Source organism: Sphaerodactylus townsendi, linkage group LG07 (genome assembly GCF_021028975.2).
Source record: "Sphaerodactylus townsendi isolate TG3544 linkage group LG07, MPM_Stown_v2.3, whole genome shotgun sequence".
Classification (NCBI taxonomy): domain Eukaryota; kingdom Metazoa; phylum Chordata; class Lepidosauria; order Squamata; family Sphaerodactylidae; genus Sphaerodactylus; species Sphaerodactylus townsendi.
The window spans coordinates 902,386-927,883 of NC_059431.1; the positions used below are offsets into that span (position 1 = coordinate 902,386).

Consider the following 25,498-nt stretch of genomic DNA (forward strand, 5'->3'; position numbering starts at 1 on the left):
AGTTTCTTCAGTCACCCTGATCTAAACGTTCCAAGCTACCTGGATGGGAGACCACCAAGGAAGTCCAGGGCTGTTATGCAGAGGCAGGAAAGGCCCGTCTGAGGGCAGATAGATGGAGCCTGCAATGCAAGGCCTGCCTTCCGTGCTACCGCCAAACTGAAATCCACCTGACACCTTCACGTTTAGTACTGAGGTGTCAAGCCGAGATCTGCAGACCAATACAGGACTCTAGATTTCAAATCAGAAGTCTTTATTGACAGACATCGGGAAAGGCAAAAAAAAGCCAGTTTTAAAGAACTGACTTTGGGTACTGTCTGTTATCCCCAAGATTCCCACCTCCCACCATTTCACACCCCACATCAAAAGCACAGGGGAACAAGACAGGAATGGTTCAGTCATTAGGTCTCAAGGCCGGGCAAAGAGATTACGCCAGGAACTTGGGCACTTAGTTTGTTACAAGCTGCAAACCAAAGGAATGTGGGAAGCCGAAAGTAGAAGAGAGACAAGAAGTCCATCAACGTAAGACAGACCTGGGGATTATACGGCCCGCGTGCCACATCCGGCCCGCCGGATGACCCTGACTGGCCCCCCTGCCGTGCTGGGGAGCGAGGCGCCTTTGACAGCCCCGCAGAAGCCGGTTGCCTTGGCTGCCGGCTTCTGCGGGGCTTTCAAAAGCGCCTCCCCCCCTGCCTTTTGGCCCGGCCCTCCACAATATTTTCTGTTTCTTATGCGGCCCCATGGAAAAAATAATTGCCCACCCCTGACGTAAGATGTTCGGAAGGCCCTTCCTGACAAAGGACAAGGCCCTTCCTGACAAAGACCTTGAAGTTTGTTGTGCTTTTGGGTGCATTGTTGTGATGTTGTGTTACCCTCTGGATTGGTCTGATTTATACCTGCTCTTTTTGCAACTATATATATGTGGACTTTTAAATGTGTCCTCCTTTAGTTCATCGATGCAATGAATTATTCTAGCATCTGCTGTGATGGCAGCTTTTGTCTGTGAGCCACTTGGAACGTTAGGAAAGTTAGGGCATGTTGTTAACATTAAAAATAAATACACAAGTAGATGGGTTCTTTAACCTTCCATCAAAGACCTCCCGGCAGCTGTCTTCAATCAAATGAATCGGGGCGGGCAGATGGAATATGATATGAGCCGGCAGAACAAATCTCGATACGAAGATTTAACTGAATGAACGGAGGTCTCAAAAGGGACTGAGGAATCCTTTCTCACGATAAACCCTGATGAAAGAAACGAAGGCTTATCACTTCTGAGATGCAGGTACCACCTTTTAACATTCAAGCCATGACTTACAAATCTGCTGTTGTTCAACCCCCTTCCGCATCTGGTGAGACGGATGACAAACGACAAGAGGTCGTGCTCTTAAAGTACGTTTCAGAGGGCAACCGTGTCAATCTTACTTAGAGACCAATGAGATTTTCAGGGGACAAGCTTCCAGTGGTCAAAGATCCCATCATCCGACGTCCTACAGAAGGAGGTTTTTGCTACAACAGCTCTGCCCTGGAAGCAAATCCTTCTCGCAGACATAAACAGGTGACTGAGGTCAACTGCCAACAACTACAGCTAATTACTGCAAATCTGTGGGGAAAGTTTATCCCACGGGCAGCAATTGTAGAAACTGAAAGGGTGGGAATTAGCCCTCAACTGCCCTGTAAGTCACACACCAAAGCACCTGTGCAGGTTTCTTGGTTCATCTGAAATAGCTACTAGGGCAGTGGTGGCGAACCTTTGGCACTCCAGTTGTTTTTGGTGCATCTGCCAATTGGCCATGCTGGCAGGGGCTGATGGGAATTGTAGTCCTTAACATCTGGAGTGCCAAAGGTTCATCGCCATGGTACTAGGGCTAAAACAATAGAATGCGGTGCAATGCCTCCTCAACTACCGCAGCAATCGGCCGGACATAACTGATGTCGGAGCCCTTCGGGGATCGGGCGGTATATAAATTAAATAAATAATAATAATAAATAATGTCAGGACGCTGCATTTTAATGGGGTTGGTTTTAATATATATAGAGCCACTACTTAATGATTATTTAAATCTCGATATTATTGATTTTATTTGTGCTCTATCTATTTGTTTGTTCACCGCCCTGAGCCCTCCGGGGGTGGGCAGTTTATAAATATAATTAAAACAACAACAACAACAACAACAACAACAACAACTGCAAGTAGCAATTGGCAGGATGGACAGTCCTTTGATTGGGTAGAACTTTCCTAAGATAGCCAAGTCCCTCTACTGTAACAGCTGGGGAAGTGAGCAGATAACAGCTGTTGGGAACATGTGCATTCAAACAAAGCAATGAAAGAGTAATTTTTTTAAAAAAACCTAAATCTTAATTTATCTTAATTTGGCTGCCGACATCTCTCCCTCCCTCCCTCACCTAACCAGTAACTGGAGGTAATGCTTTCAGTCCATTCTTGGTACCTGGCAGCAAGATGAAGCTAGCCAAATCCTTCTAATTATGGCTGGGGAGAGGGGAAAGTAAAGAGACAAGAGATGTTAGGAGAAGCACCATAAGCACAATAAGAGAAAGTCTGCATTTCTTGAAAATGCTAGGCACCACGATGACATTTCAAGACATTATTGAAATAAAGCACTCAAACAAAACGAACACGCAAAGGCCTGGAACCTGGAATTTGGTATGCACTGTATAGTAAATATGTTATCAACTATTAAAATTATATTTTAAAAAGGCCATGGACTTGATCCAAAGAAGCTGGTGGAAATGCAGTTATGCTAGCAGAAGAGCAGGGGGTGATTTTGGTCGATTCTTCCCTTCTACTGCAGACACCCCCCACCCCCACCCCCATGCCGATGCTGAGAGTCCCCAAATCCCAAGATCAGAATTTCAAATGTCTCAGTGGGTTCTTTAGTCTGCCAGGTTTACTCAGCTGGTGGTGCTTTGGATAGAACCTATGAAATAATGAATAGCAGAGATACAAAGTCCCCGGGGGGAAACGGTTTTCCTTTTGTTCTCAACGACTTTCAATTTTTCTTACATAAAAATTGGGACGTTGGGGGCGCGCAGGGGGAAAAGCCTCCTTTGAAATATTTCCCTTTTTTCAAAATGAGGGAAATGCTTTCTTAAGGCAAAGGGCTATCACACACAATGTCTATAGCATGAAAAAGTCCAACAACTTCTTCATTTTTTTAAAATGGAAAACGTTGGGAAATTTTGAGGATTCCACCCCACACCTTTTTGAAAAGAGTAAAATGGAAGTTAAGAGTTTTACTCAGAATGCATATTATGAGCATTTTTATGAAAGGCAGACTACAGCCAGGGTCCAGTGGGTATTGGGGCTTTTTTGCTTTGTTTTTCTCAAGAGGCTGATTTATGTTTCAGTTTGTGTCTAGCTGAGTAAGGGCTGTTTGTGAGGGTACTGAAGAATATGCCCCAGGCTGTTAGGACCCTGTGAAGTAATCCTTAAACCGAAGCCAGGAACCATCTTAAGAAACTGTACCATCTAAGCAACCTCTACAAAACACCGAAGCGGTAATTGAAACTTAATAAGCTTGTGCCAGTGCCTGAAAATTAAGAAACCAAATATGACTTTTATGCCAAAGCTCTTGTGTATATATTTCTCCAGCTTATATTTTCCTTTTTTTGTAATTTTCTCCTGTTCCCATCTCTTCTGATGATAAACTTTTATTCTGTTTAATTTGAACCTGCCCCAGTTTTATTCAGTGCCTTGCGAAAGGCTTTGCCCAAAAGTCAAATAAAGGGCTCCATTTACTGCCTGGGGAGTTAAAGGGCTGAGCGACGGTGCTTTGAAATCACCACACGTGACCATCTGAAGCAGCTCAATTCCTGAGAAAAAAAGGCAGAAAGCCTGGTCAGAAAGTGGTTAGCCTGCCTCAGGAAGTTAAGAAGGTGCGGACGCCCATCTCAGTTTACAACAAGGTGCCCATATGTTTTTAGAAAGTGAGTGACACCAGTTGGGCCTTTTGCCCAGGAGCTCTTCTGATTGGCCACTGGAGATCTGATTGACTAAACAGATTTTTTTTACTTGGGTGCTGTGTGGTTTCTGGGCTGTATGGCCGTGTTCTAGAAGCATTCTCTCCTGACGTTTCGCCTGCATCTGAAGATGCCAGCCACAGATGCAGGCGAAACGTCAGGACAGAATGCTGCTAGAACACGGCCATACAGCCCGGAAACCACACAGCACCCCAGTGATTCCGGTTGTGAAAGCCTTCGACAATAGATTTTTTAAAAGTTGTTTCAATGGCATCTGCCACCATAGCACAAAGATCCGTACTGTGCGACAGAAGGTGCATGTAAGAAAATATTTGTGAACAATAAGTTCATTTTAAAAGATATCCTGTTGAACGGAGCCTCTGCCTGAAATGTTGAATAATTACTGTTTGTTATATATGACCTCACTTCCTGACATCTTGTGGTTGGACATGTTGTCCGTCTCCTTTGGAAGTCTTTTTTGTGGTTGGCACAGTGCAACTTTAGGTGGCATTTTAGCACAAAAGGTACATTTTACGTGGTTCTGTAGCTCAGAGGCGTAGCTTGGGGAAATGCAGCCCGGTGCAAAATCAGAGTTTTGCTGTCCCTCCCATGTTCGTTTGTGTTTTTTGTATTTTTTTAGTGTTTATCAGTTTTTGGCCAGCAGGGGGTGTAGTTTTGAGGCTAGCAGCATCAAAATTCCAGGGTATCTTTAGGAGACTCTCCTATTGATACCTCCCAGGTTTGGTGAAGTTTGGTTAAGGGGGTCCAAAGTTATGGACCCTCAAAAGGGCAGTCTCATCTACTATTACTATTAGCTCCCATTGGAAACAATGGGAGATGGGGGCACCCCCTTTGGGGGTCCATAACTGCGCCCCCTGCCGGCCAACAAAGTAAAAACAGTAAAAATATAAACAATACATTTTTATTCCCCCCCGGCGTGTGCCCGGTGCGACGAACGCACCCCTGCCTCGTGGTAGCTACGCCACTGTTGTAGCTTAAGTTAGATAGGAATATTGCAAATATTTCAACGTTTCCCCAACATTTCTGTCCCCCCCCCCCCCAAAAAAAACCCAGGACAAAATGTTTTTTCCGGTCTTAAAATCTCCAGAAATGTCACATTTATAATGTTGGTGACCCTTAACCCCGGTACTGTGCAAGGTCTCAAATTCTAAAAGCAACAGCACACATTAAGAGCAACTTTCTTCATTTTACATCATTTGCAATATGCCGAACTCTTTGGGCTTGCGATTTCCAACCATGACTAAATTACAAGCTGTTCTATAACGGACTACAACTCAGTGAGATCTGTCCACCAAAGAGAGGACATTGAGGAATGACAATGAGGAATACAACAGCACAACATTTATTGACCCCCCCCCCTTCAAAAAACTACGTATTTATGTTAAGGGAAGAGGAGAGGTGGGTGTTATTTTTCAGAACTTTGTCACAATACGCTCTTTACGAAATGTTATACCTGTTAGAAGTCAAATGATTCCCATGATTTCTCCTATTTATGACCCCCTATTTGTTTTCCTATTTATCTCCACTAAGGAGAACCCGACAGCTTCCTCTCTCCTTAGAACAAACTGCTGCTCAGCTACGGAGTGTGATTGCCTATTACAATTTAGACAATTAAAATGGGAAGCTTAATAGCTTAGACCATATAATTTACTGGAAAACCTCCCACTGAAAAAAAAACATGCCGAAAAGCTGATTCTCCTCCTCTGGAGGAAGGATTCCAAATAACAGCGCGTGGAGGGGGATACAAACTGTTCCATATTAAACAGTCAGCATCAACTTTCCGAACGGAGAGGAGAATGCCTTTTGAAGCTTCTGGGCCAGCCAAATTGAATTTGCCCTTTCCTTATCTTCTGGCGCACACAAAGCAGGGTCAGCAGGCATTCTGAATGCCGAAATCTCCCTTCAGGTTTACCATCATTAGCAGGGAATTGCTGATCAAGTAGTGCGTGAATGTTCCGGGCTATGTTAAAATCCTCCATCTCAGCTACTTGCACACTTGGGGGAGACATAATAGACTTCAAAGGATTATCTCCCCAGGAAGTAACAATTCCCTTTTCTCAAGATGCTTGGAATGACAACATCTTTTCTTTGGTGTCTCTGTTCATGCGCTCAGGAGGGCTTTATTTCTTCCTTAAAGACACTTTGCACTTTGATCTTCGCCCCATCTTCTACACACGAAGCTAAAACAATAACAACAACCAAACTCTCATGAAGAGTGTAGCTTACTGACCCAGAGAGCAGAGAAAGTCATTCCTATTTCAGCACGGAACCTAACTGAATATTTCAAAACATCACCAATGGAAAGGAACTATTTAAGACCAATGCCACTTTTAAAAACAACTTCTTATTAGCCTGTTGGTACAAACATAGAGACCTAGCTATGACAGCTTGTAGAGCTACTGTGGTGGGTATGGAGAACTTTTTTTTTTACAAAAGGTAATAGGTTTATCCCTGCCGCTGTGAGAGTTTTTAATATGAAAGCGATTCCCCAATTATTCTATGGGATTCCCTTGTGGATTAATGCTTGGAACCATAAAGTGGAAAGGATCCAGTCAGCCTTCTTATACAAAATATTTGGAGTGCCGCATTGCATTCCTTATGCTGCACTCTGTTTGGAAGCAGGACAACATCTTCTTGTTACGAAAGCTTGGCTGGCTACCTTAAAGTTTTGGGTTCTCCTGTGCTTTAATTCAGACACTGGTAGCCTTACTTATCATATCCTTCCCCAGTTCCATGGATCTAAGTGATGGCGGGCAGTTGAAATTAAAATACTTTCCCTGGGATTTTCCTGGGATACCTTGCAAATGCTACCTCCTTCCGAACTCTTTTTTTCAACTAAAAAGGCGACTTCTTGACCAGGAGCTTCAAGTTCTACAGGACCAAGCGCAAAGTAATTGCTGCCCCCTCTTCTTCAACATCAAATTTAAAACCAACCAGATGGCAGACTATTTGAGTATACTCCAAGTGCCCAAGCTTAGATGGATATACACTAGGGCTCATTGTAATTCCTTTCCTTGTTCCGTACTTCAAGGGAGGTTTCTTAAAATTGACTCGCAAGAGCGGAAATGTTCCCATTGTATTACAGTGGTGCAATCCATGGAACATATAATGCTCGACTGTCCTAAATACGAGGGAGCTAGGACCAGGCTTTTGGCTCTTCTTCCTGTCAAGTTTAAGGAATACTCCGCTGCTGGGAAGGTTATATTCCTACTAAACAACTCCTCTTCTGTGATTTTAACTTCTGTAACTAGGTTTCCTTTAGGAATTGTGGAATAATACCTGTGACCGTTTTATGTATGGAACACTTGTCTGGATATTCCTGGTTGTTATTGGTATTATGCCTAATAAAGGTTTTATGTATGTAAACAAACTCTTATCAAGATATCTAACAGTCATGTTGGATCTATCTGTGGATACTTAAACCCAAAGATCAGGCTCAAGAACAGAAAGGGGACATTTTTTGGGGGTCAAACTTAGGGGGGCTCCAGATTTACAGAAAAACCTGAAAACTGTGAAAAAATTGAGGGGATTTAAATCCCCTTGAAACAGAGGAGTGTTGTCTGGGCATGTGCAGGACCTCCTTGGATCCGTCTAGTACTTATGCGTAGGGAAGGCTCTTGGAGGCAATGGGTGACGCATCAGCCGGGGCAGAACTGATCAGCCTTGCTTCCACCTGATCCATTTCAAGAGCCCAGTAGAGCTCTATTTGTTCAACACACACGAGAAATCACTGCAAATATCACACAGAAATCTCCTGCCAACACCACCAGTGGTGATCGGGATTCCTCAACCTTGCCCCTCCCCCTGCAAATGTGTATATCGAAGGAGAATCCTTAGGCTTGTCTCCTAGAAAAAAGGATAACTGGAATGGTTCCTGGAAACAGAAGTTAGCCCTTACCCATCCTTCCACAATTCAAGATTTTAACCAAGACTGAAGCTATCACTTTCAAGAGACTACCAGTAGCTGCCATGTTTTAAATGTAGACTGATTGAGACTGGTGAACCCAGAGACGTATGGGGGGAAATGGCGCCTGGAGGCAACTCCTTCTCCAGGTGCCCCCTTGCGCTCAGGGGCGGGAATCGGGGCAGGGCCCTGTCCCCGAGCCCCACCCCCCAGGCACCCTGCAGCCGGGTTTTTGCCCTCCCCAGAGTCTGGGGAGAACAGCAGCCAGCCTTCAGGGACGTGCAGAAGTTGGCCTCCAGGCAGGGCAGGAGGGGGCGGGGCACTGTGGTGGGCGGGCACACGCTGTTTCGTTACGTGTGGGGGTGTCCAGCGCCCCCCCCACGTGACCGAAAGGCGTGCGCCTGGGGAGGCCAGTACGCCCCTGGGTGAGCCGTTGGTTTCAAAACCGATTATTCTACTTGTCTTCAAACCTGAAGACAGCAGAGAGCTTTGCAGCATCACTGCTACGTATGTTGATTTTTTACATTAGCCAACCCTTTGTCCAAGGAGCTCCAAGGAGTTTGCTTAGTTACCACTTTCTATCCCTCAACAATCAGGCCAAGATTACTCAGTGAACATCAGGGATGAAGAGAGGCTCCCTAAACGTTCGGCCACGTCCCACAGCTTGCATGGCCTGAGCAAGACGGTTAATGATAGGACAGTGGTGGCGAACCTTTCCGAGACCGAGTGCCCAAACTGCAACCCAAAACCCGCTTATTTATCGCAAAGTGCCAACACGGCCATTTAACCTGAATACTGAGGTTTTAGTTTAGAAAAAACGGTTGGCTCAGAGGCGCGCGTTACTCAGGAGTAAGCTTGGTGGTAGTAGGAGGGTTTACTCAGAAGCAAGCCCCATTGCTAACAACCGAGCTTACTCCCTGGTAAAGGATCACGCTTTAGTTCTTCGCATGAAAATCAGTGGGGTTTAACAGCGCTTAACAGGGTTACCTACACTGCTTTCCCAAAACTAGGTCTTAGGTTTAATTCTAATAATCGAGCCCAGCGGCCCTGGCCAGCCTAGATGTGTGGGGGGCAGGGGGGAATTCTGTTTGCCCGGGCCCACAGAGAGGGCTCTGAGTGCCACTTCTGGCACCCGTGCCATAGGTTCGCCACCACTGTGATAGGACATTTTGGAGGACACTGATTCAGAGGGTCATTATGAGTTGGAAGGGACCTGATAGCACTTAACATACCCACACACAACATTGTGGGCTGACTTCTTGAGTCAAAAGGAAATGTGTCACGGCCTGTTATATATTCTCCTCCATGATGCAATAACATTTCCAACACAATCCCTTTAGGGCTGCAGGTCCACAGGGAAGAACGAGCGGGTTTCAGAGTTCTAGCGCAGCTCGAAGATCACATCTTTTGAGTTCATGTCATTTCACACACGTCTGTTCTGTATCTGAATTCACCAGCACAAGCTGTAAGCCAATTCCACCTCTGAGCACAGTTGAAAAGACCAGAAAAATCAAGAGTGACAGGCTGCTAAGGACACCTTTCTGCTACCTTTCCTCGGCTGACCTAGCTACGCTGACCCGCCTAGCTTGGTGCCTGGTATTAGCGGCGGGGAATGCATCAGCAACAGCAGAAGATACCTATTTACTTCCAGGCTCGATTTAAGGCACTGGTTCTCACCTTTAAAAACTCTCACAGCGCATTAAACACACTGCATCTCCTGTTGTACTTCCCTGTGCCAACTCTGATTCCCTACTCACCTCTTCATTGCACCTTCCCTAGCAGTTAGTGCATTCTGTCAGCTCAGAAAAGAGCCCTTTCAAATAGTGACATCCACACTTTGCAATAGCCTACGAGTGGAGGCGCAGACAACAGCGCTGCTTGCAATCTTTGAAGGGCATGCAAGGCTGATTTCAGAGGGCCTAATGAAAGGCCGATTATTATTGGCACGGCTATGGAAGACTGGATCATCACAGCAGCGTGAATTTGCAGAGTTTGTGAATATTAACTTTTTCCCCGCAGCCTGATGTATTATTTAAGCTACCTTGCATTCTCAGATAAAGGTGTGGTAGGTGTATGCAATGCCAATTCGTTAGCGGTTTTCAGCTACCTTCAAAGAAACTTCAAGTCACAAGCTCTCTGGATTCAGGTGGGTAGTTGTGTTGCTCTGAATCAGCAGACAAATAAAATAAAATACTACGAAATAAAATAAAATTAAAAGATTTGAATCTGGCGGCACCTTTAAGAAGAAGAAGGGTTTGGATTTATACCCCACCTTTCTCTCCTGTAAGGAGACTCTAGGCGGCTGACAAGCTGCTTTCCCTTCTGCTCCCCAAAACAGACACCTTGTGAGGTGGGGCTGAGAGAATTCTAAATAAACTGTGTCTAGCCCAAGGTCACCCAGTAGGCTTCATGTGGAGGAACTGGGAATCAAACCCGGAGTCCACCAGCTCTTAACCACCACACCACACTGGCTCTCAATGATTATGATCATAATGATTGCTGATCATGAATCAGTAATGTTTGGAAAGCTGTGCATCTACTAGTCTGAGTTTACTAAAGCAATATAATATTTTTCATCATGTATGCATAACCAAATTTAAGAGACTCTGTCCTTTTGGTGGTCTACAACTAACAAGCATGTATAACCGATTTGGAAAATGCAGTCTGCCTCAAACAGAACGGGACATACTATGAAACAAAAGTCTGGGCTCACAGTTTTTCAACAAATGACAAACACCCTGAAATACAGGCTTAAGTGCTTCCTCACTACTGTCAACTGGCAATTCAAATGTGACCCTGTGTAAACGGACTATAATTTGTTCTCTCGGAAGTTTAGCCTGAACACGGTTTTGAATTTTAGGATTTGACGGATGGTTGTTTGCCAGCAATTCTTCCTTTATCAGTTCGAGCTTTATCTGCCCACAAGGGCCCTCAAGCACATTTCTGGGCCACTGACTGATACCTGGTGATCAAAATCAATATATACAAACAATAACTACTCTTTTCCAAGATAAAAGGGAGTTTGCTTCTTTCTTGCCTTCACAGACGTCCTCAGGGACAGAATCCATTCATGCAAGACAGGTACATCATTTGAAGTGTGTTTTTGAAAGGCACAAACTCTTCCTTCATGGGATGTTTCTCTTTTAAGGAACCAGGCGGACTTTTTGAGGAAAAGGATTAGCCTGTTAATTCCAGGGGTTGCTGGGCAGCTTCGTACCATTTCTGGTCATTACGGCAGATGGCAAAATTGAAGTGATCTTTCAAAGGGCCGGTGAGTCCTGAGCTTGCCGGAGTTAACAGTCTGTCTGACTTGGACAGCCCAGGCTACCTGATCTCAGAAGCTCAGCAGGGGCTGGCCAGGTAGGATGGGAGACCAGCAAGGAAGACCAGGGTCGCTTTGCAGAGGCAGGCCACGGCAAACCACCTCTGAATGTCTTTTACCCTAACTTGCATGGCTTAGGCTAGCCCCGTGATGGCGAACCTATGGCACGCGTGGCACGCGGAGGCCTCTCACCGGGCACACAGGTGCCCGGGTCTCCCCCTCCCCCGAGCAGGTCGTCGCCGCCATTCCTCCTCTGCCCGAGGGAGGAGGCAGCCACCTTCTCCCTCGGGCAGGGGGGGAATGGCGGCGGCAACCTGCTCGGGGCCGCCTGCTCTCGCGGCGCGGGAGCAGGAAGCGCGGAGCAGGGAACCCCCTCTGCCCAAGGGAGAAGGTGCTTGCCTTCTCCCTCGGGCAGAGGGGGAGGCAGTGGCAGCACCGGCCTGCTCGGGGCCGCCTACTCTTGCGTTGCGGGAGCAGGCGGCGCTGAGCAGAGAACCCTCTCTGCCCGATGGAGATGGTGCTTGCCTTCTCCCGCGGGCAGATGGGGAGGCGCCGGCGGCATGAACATCTGGGGCACCAGAGCTGGACACCCCTGATTTAGAAGAATGAGGGGGTTACTCTGGTGGGTTTTCCGGGCTGTGTGGCCGTGGTCTGGTGGATCTTACTCCTAATGTTTCACCTGCATCTGGGTCTGGCATCTTCAAAGGTGTATCACAGAGGGAAGTCGCAGAGTGTATCACAGTGTGTAACAGACTTCCCTCTGTGATACACCTCTGAAGATGCCAGACACAGATGTAGGTGAAATGTTAGGAGTAAGAGCCACCAGACCACGGCCACACAGCCCGGAAAACCCACCAGAACCTGTAAAACCTCAGTATTCAGGTTAAATTGCCGTATTGGCACTTTGCGATAAATAAGTGGGTTTTGAGTTGCAGTTTGGGCACTCGGTCTCAAAAAGGTTCGCCATCACTGGGCTAGCCTGATCTCATCACATCTTGGAAACTAAGCAAGGGTTAGTTCTTGGATAGGATACCTGGTTAGTTCTTGGATACCCTGGTTAGTTCTTGGATAGGATAGGATACCCTGGTTAGTTCTTGGATAGGATACCAAATATAATTGTATTATTTGGCAAATTTGTGCAATTTAAGAATATAAATGCTTTCTATAAAAACTGCAAATCTGCCCAATACTTGCAAATGAGTTGCAAACTGCTGCACCCTGTTCTTACAATATCACATGGCTCTTTGTCGTATCTGTGAGGCAGGAAAAAGAATTTAAAAAGCTGAAGGTGGGAAAATTCTGCAGTAAGCAGAATAAAGCATTATGTGGATAAACTCCCAGGCAGCCACAATTGGTCAATGACTACTTGCTGATTTGGAGATTAGATTAAGATTTATAACACTGAAAACACCAAACTTCAAAACAGTTTTATATTTTAAAATATTACAGCATATTAAATGTTGTAAATATTTACATTTAATCAAGAACTACTTGCAAATCTTGTATGTTTTTTTAATATATAGGAATAATTATCTGTTATAAATAATCACACATTTTTTCATACTTCACATTTTTAAGATTATTTTTAAAAGGAGCAGTGGCGTAGGAGGTTAAGAGCTCATGTATCTAATGTGGAGGAACCGGGTTTGATTCCCAGCTCTGCCGCCAGAGCTGTGGAGGCTTATCTGGGAATTCAGATTAGCCTGGGCACTCCCACACACGCCAGCTGGGTGACCTTGGGCTAGTCACAGCTTCTCGGAGCTCTCTCAACCCCACCTACCTCACAGGGTGTTTGTTGTGAGGGGGGAAGGGCAAGGAGATTGTCAGCCCCTTTGAGTCTCCTACAGCAGAGAAAGGGGGGATATAAATCCAAACTCCTCCTCCTCCTCCTCCTCCTCCTCCTCCTCCTCCTACTACTACTACTACTACTACTACTACTACTACTACTAATTTTACTCTTTCCTGCAGGAAATTTAAATTAATTTTCAATGTTTTCCAAAATTTCCTTACTTTGCTATTGGAAAAACTGAAAAATCCTTAAGACTGTACATTTAAGCAGCATTTCATTTGTGCTTAAAAAAAAAAGTTTGAGTTCCTTTTCCACCCTCTCCCCCATTTCACATTTTTTTGGCTGAAAAGGTTTAAAAAATCCCAGGGGGAAAACGCGAAGTGTGGGGGCAGGAGCTCCCTTAAGTTTTTAGATCTTTTCCTGGGTGTTCATATCTCTCCCTGGGACCGTAATCTAAGGATCTCTGTTACTGGCAGAACAATCAAAACAGAACCTGTTCTTCCTTTTTCCAAATTGAAAGCACTTTCACACAATTCAAACAATGAGATATTTTCCAGTTTTTACAGTTTAATTTGCTTGCCAATAACATGGTACGTCAAACAAATGTATCCTACCTTTTTATTATTCCTTCAAAGGCTCCAGTCATTGTGACCCTGTTTTTCTTATTCTGAACAAATTTATATCCACTGTATTCTAGCTTCTTATGTTACTCAGCAAAAGTATGGTGAACTGTTCCAAATAAATGTGCCTATTATCTAGAAATTACAGTGCATAATGAAGAACCCCTGATACCAATGCTACATTCAGCTAAAATCCAGACTTCAGCTTCTAAAATGGAGATAAGACACTTGATTTCGTTAAATAGATTGAGATTCACAGCAATTTCTGTGGTTTATAAAATACTTTTCTTTTCTGGTTGTGGTGGGTTTTCCGGGCTGTGTGGCTGTGGTCTGGTGGATCTTGTTACTAACGTTTTGCCCAAATCTGTGGCTGGCATCTTCAGAGGTGTCTCACAGAGGTGTTGCACACTGTGTCAGTGTGTAATACCTCTGTGATACACAGTGTGTATCACTGTGATACACCTCTGAAGATGCCAGCCACAGATGCAGGCGAAACGTTAGGAACAAGATCCACCAGACCACGGCCACACAGCCTGGAAAACCCACCAGAATTAGTTGAATCCGGCCGTGAAAGCCTTCGACAATACTTCTCTTTTCCTTTTTGTGTCTCTTCTACTTGAATATCCTTGCAGATGTTAAATTTAATGACAAAAACTTTCCAATAAAGATGTTTTATTTTTCAAAAAGTCATTTACAGACACAGAACAGGCCACCTCCCTGCATCTTAGAAGATACTCTTCATTATCAATGTTTGATTATTTGTAGCTCCTGGAAGCCCTTCCGCATTAACATGGCACTTGGGTGCCATTTAGGGGAAAGAATATTTCCAGCAGCCCAAAAGGGCAGTGACAAGAGACAGCCAGTGCGGTGTTTTGAGTGCTGGACTAGGAACCGGCAGGCTCGAGTTTGAATTCCCATTCTGCTGTGGAAGTTTGGGCTAGACACCTTCACAAGACAGTGTGGTTAAGATGCAGGACTGAGAACAGCACGATCCAGGTTTAAGTCTGCATGCGGTCATGGTGCTAGTTCCCTGTGTGGCCTTAGACGACCCATTCTCTTGCTACATAGCCTATCTTAAGAACATAAGAAAGAGCCTGCTGGATCAGACCAGAATCCATCTAGTCCAGCACTCTGCTACTTGCAGTGGCCCACCAGGTGCCTTTGGGAGCTCACGTGCAGGATGTGAAAGCAATGGCCTTCTGCGGCTTTTGCTCCCGAGCACCTGGTCTGTTAAGGCATTTGCAATCTCAGATCAAGGAGGATGTTATAGGGTTTCTGTGAGGATAAATGAATAAAAGGACACAGAAGTATGATGCCCCTTGGAAAAAGGGTGGGATGAAAGTTGTATTATTTTATTTTATGAGATTTAATATGTTGCCCCTCACCTCTCAGTCTTGGGGCAGCTCACAACGTATCATATAACCATTTACACCACAGTTCCTTTTTCACCCAAAACTGAAACTACAGACCAGTAAATCCCAATTTAGATATGCACATCTGAAAACTTTACTATGTCATTCTGATTATGCCAAAACTATTTCCAAACCAAGTTCATACATCCGTGCAGCACAACACCTGCCAGGAACTAGATCCTTGCTCTGCGGGAGCCAGTTAAAAACCCTGAAGGTATTTTAATTCTGGAAGATCTCAAGGTTAAAATTGAAAGGAAGCAACATTAGGCAGGGGTTTTTGTTTGGGTGTTTCCCTTGCAAAACCAGGTTTTGCAGACAAACTTATCAGAGTTTTATTTACCACCAACACTGTTATTATTTATTTCAAATGATGATACTAAACCCCTCTGCTTTGAAACCACGTGCCAAAGATGTCCAGCTACCGATAAAAACGAGCCATTGCCAACCGCAACCCCATCCCCTGAGACCTGAACAGCAGCATAATACATTCAACCTGAACCCTTTTCCAAAGCTCTTGGAACGTGTGGATGCGGCTCTTCAAGGAAAGCAGGAAGGCTGCTACACCTGGGCAGGCAATTCTATGACCTGAACAGCACCATGAATAGTCTTTATTGGCCTGATCTTGTCAGAGGTTGGAAGGTAAGTGGGGCAGCGCAGAGATATTCCTGCAGGCCCATGGCTGCGGCGCTCTGGCTTTAGCAGCCTGCTGGGCCTCCCCTTCTTCCCTGTTCCTTCCCCCCTCCCTTTTGTCCTTCCTTCCCCTTTTATTGATTAAACTGAGCTCAGAGGAGGGATGAGCTACATTTGATGCAGCTGGAATTATTGGATTATGTCTCCCATTTGAGAAATGCAAAGAGAACGAAGGCATGTTAAAATTGTTACACATTTATGAACCTAATTGCTTTTGATTAGCTTGCGTTATTTTAATTTATTTATTGCATTAACTTTGTTTTTATTTTAATGGTGAATGTCAGTTATATGGATGTGTTATAATGTAAGCCACCTTGAGCCTGGCCTTTGGCGGGAGTAGGGCAGGGCAGAAATAAAAAAGTAAAATTAGTACTTGGATGGGAGCTCCAGGAAGTCCAGGGCTGCTGTGTGCAGGCCGGTAATGGACAACCACTTCTGCTCATCCCTTGCCTTTCACCCAAATGTACGCAGGACTGCAATCTTAGGAATGCAATCCTATGCACGTTTCCCCAGGAATATGCCCTCCTGCAGAGGTGTCCAACTCTGGCGCGTCAGATGTTCATGGACTACAATTCCCATCAGCCCCTGCTGGCAATTGGCCATGCCAGAAGGGGCTGATGGAAATTGTAGTCCATGAACATCTGAGTTGGACACCCCTGCCCTACTGAATCAAGTAGGACTTACTTCCGAGTAAACACCCACCAATTGCACTGTGAGTCTGTCACCATCTGCTATGTTCTTTGCAAGATTACTTTGGCCCTGATTAAGTTGTGGTTCTTCTTCTCTAACTGCAGAAATTGCTCAAAAGGGTACTCAAGTGTTCCACATGAGAGGGAAGAGAAGCAATTAACCCTTGTTATGGGGGGAAAAAACAAGCCCTATGCTTTGCAAAAGGCAGCCAAAATGGAGGGGCAGTCCATTCAAAAGGGCCATGAAGAGTAACAGTAAATAAGGGGCAAGAAAGAGACCGTTCCATCTGCCTTTCCATTCAGGAAGGAAGGCTGGTATGTGATCTTTTAAAGCAAATTTCATGCCACACAAACCAGCATTCCTTCCCTTGAAGCCTCCTTTTCACACCTCCAGAAAGGGCTCACTTACAGAAATGAACTCTGGAATTTAACACAAAACAGAAGAGAACAACATCAAAGCAGTGCAAACATACTTCATGCATACAAAGCAGTAACAAGAAGTGTTTATTCAAATAACACTATCTGATCTGGCCTATCGCTTGTGTTTCCAGCCTGATTTGTGCTCTGCACAAATATTTACAATTCATCCACATCCTGATTTCCGTCAAATGGGAAAAATGCACGGGGCAATATGAACTAGAGACAGAAAAACGACTGTACACAAGTCATATTGAAAGACTGTAAGGAGAAAGATTTCTCATGAGGGTGAAAAAAAAATGACCACAATGGAGACAAGTACGCTTAATTGAACAGTTTGTACAAAGTGTAATGGAACCTGTCCTTTACAGAATTATAAATTTGAGATATCGGATGGAATAAAGAGCTGCGTAGGCACGCCGGCGGAAGGAGTCCACATCTCTTGTCCTGGAAGGATTAGCATCCCATAAACCTTTCTACATGTTGAATTTTAATGTTTCATGAAAAATGACCAGCAACATTTCACACAACAGCTTTATTGCTAGTGTGTGTGTACGTACACACACACACACACACACACAGAGTGGTATACAGTCCCATAATACCAGACCTCAGGGACACCCAATGAATCTGACGGATAATAGGCACAGGATGGAAAAAAGGAAATAGTTCTGTGGTCCATGAATAATTAAATTGTGGGATTCAGTGGTAGTAGAGGTAGTGACCGACACAAGAACAAATGTTTTTTAAAGGGAGCAGCAGTGGCGTAGTGGCTAAGAGCAGGTGCACTCTGATCTGGAGGAACCGGGTTTGATTCCCAGCTCTGCCGCTTGAGTTGTGGAGGCTTATCTGGGGAATTCAGATTAGCCTGGGCACTCCCACACACGCCAGCTGGGTGGCCTTGGGCTAGTCACAGCTTCTCGGAGCTCTCTCAGCCCCACCCACCTCACAGGGTGTTTGTTGTGAGGGGGGAAGGGCAAGGAGATTGTAAGCCCCTTTGAGTCTCCTACAGGAGAGAAAGGGGGATATAAATCCAAACTCTTCTCTTCTAAAGGGAGTTTAGGTTCACAGAGGAGAGGTTCATCAAAGGTTACTAGGTATGGAGACTAAAAGGAAGCGCCACGTTCCTAGGCAGTAAACCTCTGAAGGCCAGTGCTGGGAGGCAACGTCTGCGGGAGGCCTTTGCCTCCTGGCCTTGTTTGTTCCTACGCCAGGACAACTGGTTGGCCACTATGTGAAACTGGATGGTGCCCTAGATGGGAAACTGAGCTGGTCCAGGACGACTCTTTATTTTTACCACAACACAAGAGAAATATCAGTCAAGGACGCCAGACAGGAGGAATCTGGACGAGGCATCCAGCAGACACAAAACTTGCCGTCCCCTGCTACCTGTTTTCAGGTCCTGATGTTTTACGACATATGATGCCACAACAATGCCGCAAAATTCAGCTCATCTGAAACCAGAAACTCCAAACCAGGGGAGAGGATTTGGGTTACATGAATGACATGGCATGTGCCAAAACTGGTATGTCATTCTAAAATCCAAGGCAAGGCTTAAGTTCAGAACACTACTGAAGAACACCTAGCCCTGACTACCTGGAACTACTAGCGCATGCATGGTTCCCACCAGCGTCACTTTCTTGATCTGGTCCTCATCCTAGAGAATCTGAACGTTAAGAAAACAAGGGAAAGTCCTCAAAGCACCTTATCCACTCTGGGGCAGTTAGATTTTTGAACAGAAGAACTAGCCTGCTGGATCAGACCAGAGTCCATCTAGTCCAGCTCTCTGCTACTCGCAGTGGCCCACCAGGTGCCTTTGGGAGCTCACCTGCAGGAGGTGAAAGCAATGGCCTTCTGCTGCTGCTGCTCCTGAGCACCTGGTCTGCTCAGGCATTTGCAATCTGAGATCAAGGAGGATCAAGATTGGGAGCCATAGATCGACTTCTCCTCCATAAATCTGTCCAAGCCCTTTTTAAAGCTATCCAGGTTAGTGGCCATCACTACAACAAAACAAGAGCCAAACATTATCATCATTTTATCCCAGCGATCGAGGACAAGAAAGTGACCACCATCGACATAGAAATACCTGGTGACAGCAGGGTCATTGAAAAAGAACATGAGAAGGTCACTAGATACCATGATTTGAAAATCGAGGTTCAGTGACTGTGGCACAAACCAGTTGAGATCGTCCCAAGTGGTACCCAGGGCGCCATTCCGAAAACATGAGGGCGGCATCTGAAGAATCTTAAAATAGACTAAATCAACATCGGTCAGATTTAGAAGGCAGCCCAGCTGGGATCCACACAACTACTATGCTCGCTCGCTCGCTCGCTCATTCATTCATTCATTCATTCATTCTTTAGACTTTTATATCGCCCTATCCCCGAGGGGCTCTGGGTGGTGCACAACATACAATCATAATACAGTCATAAAATAGCTAAAACCTTTAAAAACAGCAATAGGAACAATAAAAGACTAAGTATAATAAGTATGATAGGCTCATTCCGCACATGCAGAATAATGCACTTTCAAACTGCTTTCAGTGCTCTTTGAAGCTGTGCGGAATAGCAAAATCCACTTGCAAACAGTTGTGAAAGTGGTTTGAAAATGCATTATTTTGCGTGTGCGGAAGGGGCCATAAATATAAGTGGCGTCCAATATTACAATGTCCCAGACCTCTGGGTAAGGTTGGAATTGCAATGAAAGGCCAACAACCAGCTAAAGAACTGGCAGCTGTGATAGTAAATAATAATACCAAGGCTTTGTACTGGGCTGAAATATATGGAATACTTGGGGGGAACAGACCAAGATCTTACAGTTAAAATGGAAAGGAAGATTGAAGGAGTTCATGCAGGACAAACACCGCCCAACTTCATGTAGCATTTAGAACTGACTCCAGTTGCACCTTTAAGACCCATGAAGTTTTATTCTTGGTACAAGCTTTTGTGTGCCACTAGACTCAAACTTTTTTCCTGCTGCTTCAGACCAGCTACCCACCTGAATCCATTTAATACTGCCTGAATATAGGAACAGAACATTATGCAACAGAGATAGATGAAAGGGACAGACAAAACCACATACGGAATGCTCTGAAGGCATATGTTCAGGGTAATAGTTCATGATGGGTGCTCAAGAAAGATTCTTCTCTCAAGCGCTTGAAACACAACTGAATGTGACTTATTTTGGGACATCTGATCTGGAGGGAGGAACATGAGAACTGAACAAAATGGCAGCGAGCAGGCAGAACTGTGGGGTGGAATATTTTCCTGTGCTTGATTCTTCTCTTGAACATTTACCATTTCTAACCACTTATCATTTCAGAAATTAGTAACAATGAACGGAGACCTTTGCCAAGGCATGCAAGCTAGCAATTTCAAAGTTGCAATCGACACTCTTTGATTGATTATTGCCTAGGAAATGTTTACATGTTTTATTGATCTGTAATCAATGAGGGGAGATAACATCACAAATACATACAATAACCCACATAACCCAAGCAATAATTTTACCAGATTGGCTATGCAGGTCATAGCAAAGCTAAAGATGAATAAGAGTAAATTATTATTTGGTTATTTGTGGAACTAACCAGCAATGAGGTGCCCCAGTAATCTCCACAAACAAAAGCTAAACTCTGTCATAACAGACGAAAGGATAATCACATAATGGTTTGTTTTTCAGTTGCACTATTATTATTACTATTATTTGTTATAATTTATTAATTATAAAATATTAATGCTATCCCAGAATAGCTTGTAGAATAAGATATTCAGGCAGGATGCTTGGGAACTGTAAATGTATCACAGCCCCTATGAAAGAAGCTGAAGCAAAGGCAGTTAGCAAATGGGGGGGGGGGGGGGGCTGGAAGACAGAAAAATAGAGCATGACCCTGAGTGTGTGAACTATACAACATTGTGGTGGGATCTCACCACCTCTTCCAGTGGTTCCCAACCTTTTTTTCACTCGCATAGCCCTTGCCAACCCATTTCCCTAAAATTGTACCCCAACCTTCGCAAACCAATTGTGTAATTTCTGTGTACCCACAAACACTCTGGCACATACCCATGGGGGTTTGTGTACCCAGATTGGGAACCACTGATGTATGCATTACAGGAGACTGACAATCATACTACAATTTGTCATACACGCATCAGCCTAATGGCTGTAAATGCGATTTGTCTGATGAACACAGCTATGACTCAAGAAAGCTGACATGCAATAAGTTCTGTAAACCTCAAGAACACCGGCAGGCTCCAGTTTTAGTTTACCATTAACACCCTTATATTCTACCTTTCCCGTTGTCTCAAGGAGGCTCACAATACATACATAATTAAATTAAAACTCCACCCCCCTCCTCTTAATAACGCACCTGTCACCTATCATCCATTAAAAGTATGTGTGCAGCACTTGAAAGAGAGGAACGCCTCATTTCAGAACCATTCCAATGGACAGCAACCTCGTAAAAGAACCCCATGTACGTTTTAACCCATTGTGCCTTGCAGGAGAAAGGGCGTTCACACAGAAACCTTTTCCTCTTATTATAGCACAGGGTCAGCCTACGAAGGCTACTCGCTGAAAAGGAAGAACAAGATACGGAGCCATATCCACCCTGGCACGAAGGCACACTGTGCAGAGACGCCCTGGGCACAAAGACCCCTGCGAGTGTCACCATAAATCTGTTCCTTCCCCCTGCTGCCTGTAGATGCTGCCCACATGCAATATTTATCCCCTCTTCCATACGTGCCTACAAAAAGATTACATCATCAACGAGCCAGATAAGGATCCAAAACATGCAGTCATTTCTCACTGCCCGCAAGCCAACGAGAAACACGGAGGAGAGCAGGCCTTGGTGATTTCCCAGGAGGAATTGAACTGGAGCAAGCAGATGTCCAAACTGTTATTCTAGTGCAACAAACCAGTCTGAAGAGTATAAGGGTTTTTTTGGGGGGGGGATTCAAGAAAGGGGAAAGCGGACAGAACTGCAGGGAAGCAGCAGGCAGCCTCTGTAGGCCTCCGCAACAGAGAGCAGATGCCAGTTTGGGGCGGGGGGAGAAGCTCCCCCAAAGCTCTTATATATTCGCAGTGCATTTTTAAAGCAAAAAGGAATGAAAGAGAGGCCATCCCTGGCACCCCTCCCTACGCAAACATTCGACTGTGCTCCAAGGCCAGGGCTATTTTCTCCATTCCTCTTGGACAAGACTCCGCTTGAATCCTGAGAAAAAGACAGCACCAAAACTGCAATGGTGGTGACATTCAGAAAGAGGATTCATCTGTATATCTGTCCGTGCCCTTCCCCAGGAAGAACAAAATGGCCATCATCCTGACCTTGGTGTGCTTGGCACAGGGGCGCCTGCTGACCGGGTGATCCTAGAAGCCACTGGCTGGCCTAGGCAATGTGAGCATCACCTCACAGACACACCCCCCCCCCGACTTTCTTCCAGACCATACATGGCAGAAGGGCTAGTGTTGGACTACCGGTCTGGGAGACCCAAGTTCAAGTCTCCTTGTTTGCTGGGTGACCTTGGACCAGGAATTCTCTCTCAACCTAATGGGGTGATTGTGGGGCTAAAATGGTGAAGAGAGCAATTTAAGCCTTTGGTCTCCACGGGGGGGTGGGGGGGTGGAAAGGCAGAGTATAAGTAAAATAAATAACCACCTGCCTGCATAGCTCCTTCTAAAACTGCACTTCGCCCCAAGTGATGCAGGCAGAGAAGAAAGAGAGATGATCCTATTGATAAAGCATCGTAGCTGCCTTCCTCCCAAGGAGGGGAGGGAAAAGAAAAGAAGGCGCACCCAACCAAAAATCTGGCTCACAAGATCCATGTGCATCAGGGAAGCCCCTCCTCCAAATTCTGGCCAAAAGTCCCACCCATGTGCATTAAAGAAGCCCCCTCCCTCCAAATCTGACCCTGGGGTATTGATCCATGTGCATTAGGGAAGCTGCTCACAATCTGGCCCAGAAGTCTGGATCCCTCAGCATTAGAGAAGCTTCCCCCCCCCCCCAAAATCTGGCACAGAAGTCTGAATCTATGTGCATCAGAGAAGCCCCCCGAAACCTGACCCAGAAGTCCTGGTCCAGGAACATTAGAGGAGCCCCTCAAAATCTGGGCCTGAAATCTTATCCAGGTGCATTAGAGAAGCCTCTCCCCCCGTCGGACCCCGGAGTTCTGATCCCAGTGCATTAGAGGAAGCCCCCCCCCCAAATAAATCTGGCCCAGAAGTCCTGGTCCAGGAACATTAGAGAAGCCCCTCAAAATCTGGGCCTGAAATCTTATCCAGGTGCATTAAAGAAGCCCCCCCCGTGATGTTCAGAAGTCCTGGTCCAGGAACATTAGAGAAGCCCCTCAAAATCTGGGCCTGAAATCTTATCCAGGTGCATTAGAGAAGCCCCCCCCCCCCAATAAATCTGGCCCAGAAGTCCTGGTCCAGGAACATTAGAGAAGCCCCTCAAAATCTGGGCCTGAAATCTTATCCAGGTGCATTAGAGAAGCCCCCCCCCCCCCAATAAATCTGGTTCAGAAGTCCTGGTCCATGAGCATCATATAAGACTAGTCCACTCACACAAGCATTGCTTCAAAAACACGGAAAGAGGCATCCCCCATGGAAAGTTTTCACTGCGGGGGGGGGGGGACAGGAAAGACAGTTCTCCCCTCCCTCCCACAAGATCCCCACCCTGAAAGGTCACACTCCCCCCTCCCCCACACAAGGAAGACACCCTAATGGGAGAGGGGAGGAGGGAGTCGCCCTCCTTTCCTGCCCCCCCCCCCGCCTGCCGCAGAGGTGGGGCCGCCCGTGGAGGGGGGGAGGGTGGTGCTGTGGGGGAGGGGCGCCCCTGAGAGGGAAGAAGGGGGCGGGAGGGGGAGGGGGAGGGGCGCCCCCCCCCCCGCCGGCCCACTCACCAGCGGCTGCATCTCTGCGCGCACGGCGGGCACCTGGAAGCGGTCCATCTCCTCCATCATGGTGCCGGCGGGCGACAGGCCAGGCCCGGGCCCGGCGCCGCCTCAGTGTCGCAGCCGCAGGGTCCGCCCGTCCGTCGCCCGCTGCCTCATCCCCTCCCCCGCCCCGAGCGGCGACGGCGGCGGCGACTGACGAGGCGGCCCAAACGCCTCAGCCCCAGCCGTGACTCAGCCGCCGCCGCCTCAGCCACGGCCGACCGGCTCACTGCGCACGCGCGGACCCCGCCGGCTCCGGCAGCCCCGGTCGCCCCCCGCCCACCTGATCTGCATATCCCGGGAAGGGCAGCGCGCTCCGCCTATCGAGGCGGGGAAGCGGCGGCGCGCGGCCCTCCGCCCCGCCCCCCTGATCGATTATTCATCCCTGGAGCTCCGCCCCCTTTTTTTGAGGGCCCGAGGAAGGAACCATTTCGCTGGAAGGGGAAGGAGGGCGCGACCATCTTCCCCCTCCCATTCTGCCACTGCGGCACGGGAGCACGGCGACTTCCGTTTCGTTGCCATGGAAACCGCAGTCAACTTCCGGCAGCTGGCGAAAGTGTCTGGAAGAGGGAAAGGAGAAGAGTAGGCGGCTGGCCCCAAGGCGAGGAGAGTCGCGAGGATGCCGGGGAAAGAGCTCCACAAGCGTAGGGTAAGGGTGCTTAAGCCAGGCGCGTGACGTCACCGTCCGGACCCCATGACGTCATCGCTATCCCATGACGTGATCCCCTGGAGGTTTATTTAGAAATTTATGTTTATTTAGAATCTTAGGTGTCAAACTCGTGGCCCTCCAGATGTTATGGACTACAGTTCCCATCATCCCCTGCCAGCATGATGCTGGCAGGGGATGATGGGGACTGTAGTCCATAACATCTGGAGGGCCACGAGTTTGACACCTGTGAAAGATAGACATTTATACCCCGATAGAGACTCAAAGGACCTAACAGTATCTTTCCCCTTTTCTCCGTTTTATTCTCACAACAATCCTGTGAGGTAGGCTGGGCTGAGAGATGGCGACTATCCCAAAGACAAACAGCCACCTTCCTTGACAGAGCGGGGATTCCAATTTGGGTCTCTCAGAGAAACCCCCCCCCCCATAAAATAGGTATTATATTTCTGCTCCGAGGATGACATTCTGCATTGACAGGCAGTTCGTCAGCCACCATTTGAAACCAGCATTTTAAAGTGCAAACTTCAATTTCAAAACTCGAAAGCATGCATAGACACAACCTGAATATTGAACCACCCCCTCCTGGAAAGATGGTTTAGAAATGCACGTTTAAGTCCAGTGGGACCCTTTAACTCTACAGTTTCCTGACCTGGTATATAAATGCCAGCCTAGAGAGGCTCTACCACAGGAAGAGGGCTGTGCCCTGTGAAAGTTTAGGCTGAAATTGCTGCCACTCCCCTCTGTTTAATGTACGAAGAATCAACCTTCTGGCTCCTCCAGGAATCTAATTTCAAAGTTGACCAGGAGCAATCTGGGGTGGTGTGAATGAATTTGAACATGGAAATGGGATAGGGAAGCATCAAGTTCCTTGGGATAGGGTGGGACGTGGGGCCCTGGATGAAGCTCCCGTCCCGTGACGGTGATGTGGTTGCTGGCATTTCTTCTTGGACAATAAAAGAATGTGGGGAAAGTTGCAGCTGTTTGAGAAATGCGTTGATCGCCATCAAGCGGGTGGCAAAACTGCAACGGACAGAATGACAGACAGCCCAGGAAGAGGGGTTTT

General features: G+C 46.4%; 2 protein-coding genes across 3 annotated transcripts in view; one reads left to right on the forward strand and one right to left on the reverse strand.

The window, feature by feature from the left end:
* The window catches only part of FAM219A (family with sequence similarity 219 member A), a 92,187-nt gene extending 68,196 nt beyond the window's left edge, over positions 1 to 23,991 (reverse strand). For both annotated transcript variants that reach the window (XM_048502832.1, XM_048502831.1), the window contains exon 1: positions 23,736 to 23,991. In XM_048502832.1, the coding sequence (XP_048358789.1) occupies positions 23,736 to 23,795 (60 nt within the window). In that variant the 5' untranslated portion in view covers positions 23,796 to 23,991. The remainder of the gene's footprint in view (positions 1 to 23,735) is intronic.
* A 304-nt stretch (positions 23,992 to 24,295) lies between these two features.
* Positions 24,296 to 25,498, forward strand: part of DNAI1 (dynein axonemal intermediate chain 1) — a 47,131-nt gene continuing 45,928 nt past the window's right edge. Inside the window, exon 1 of the mRNA XM_048503286.1 lies at positions 24,296 to 24,417. Coding sequence (XP_048359243.1) covers positions 24,388 to 24,417 — 30 coding nt within the window. The 5' untranslated portion in view covers positions 24,296 to 24,387. The remainder of the gene's footprint in view (positions 24,418 to 25,498) is intronic.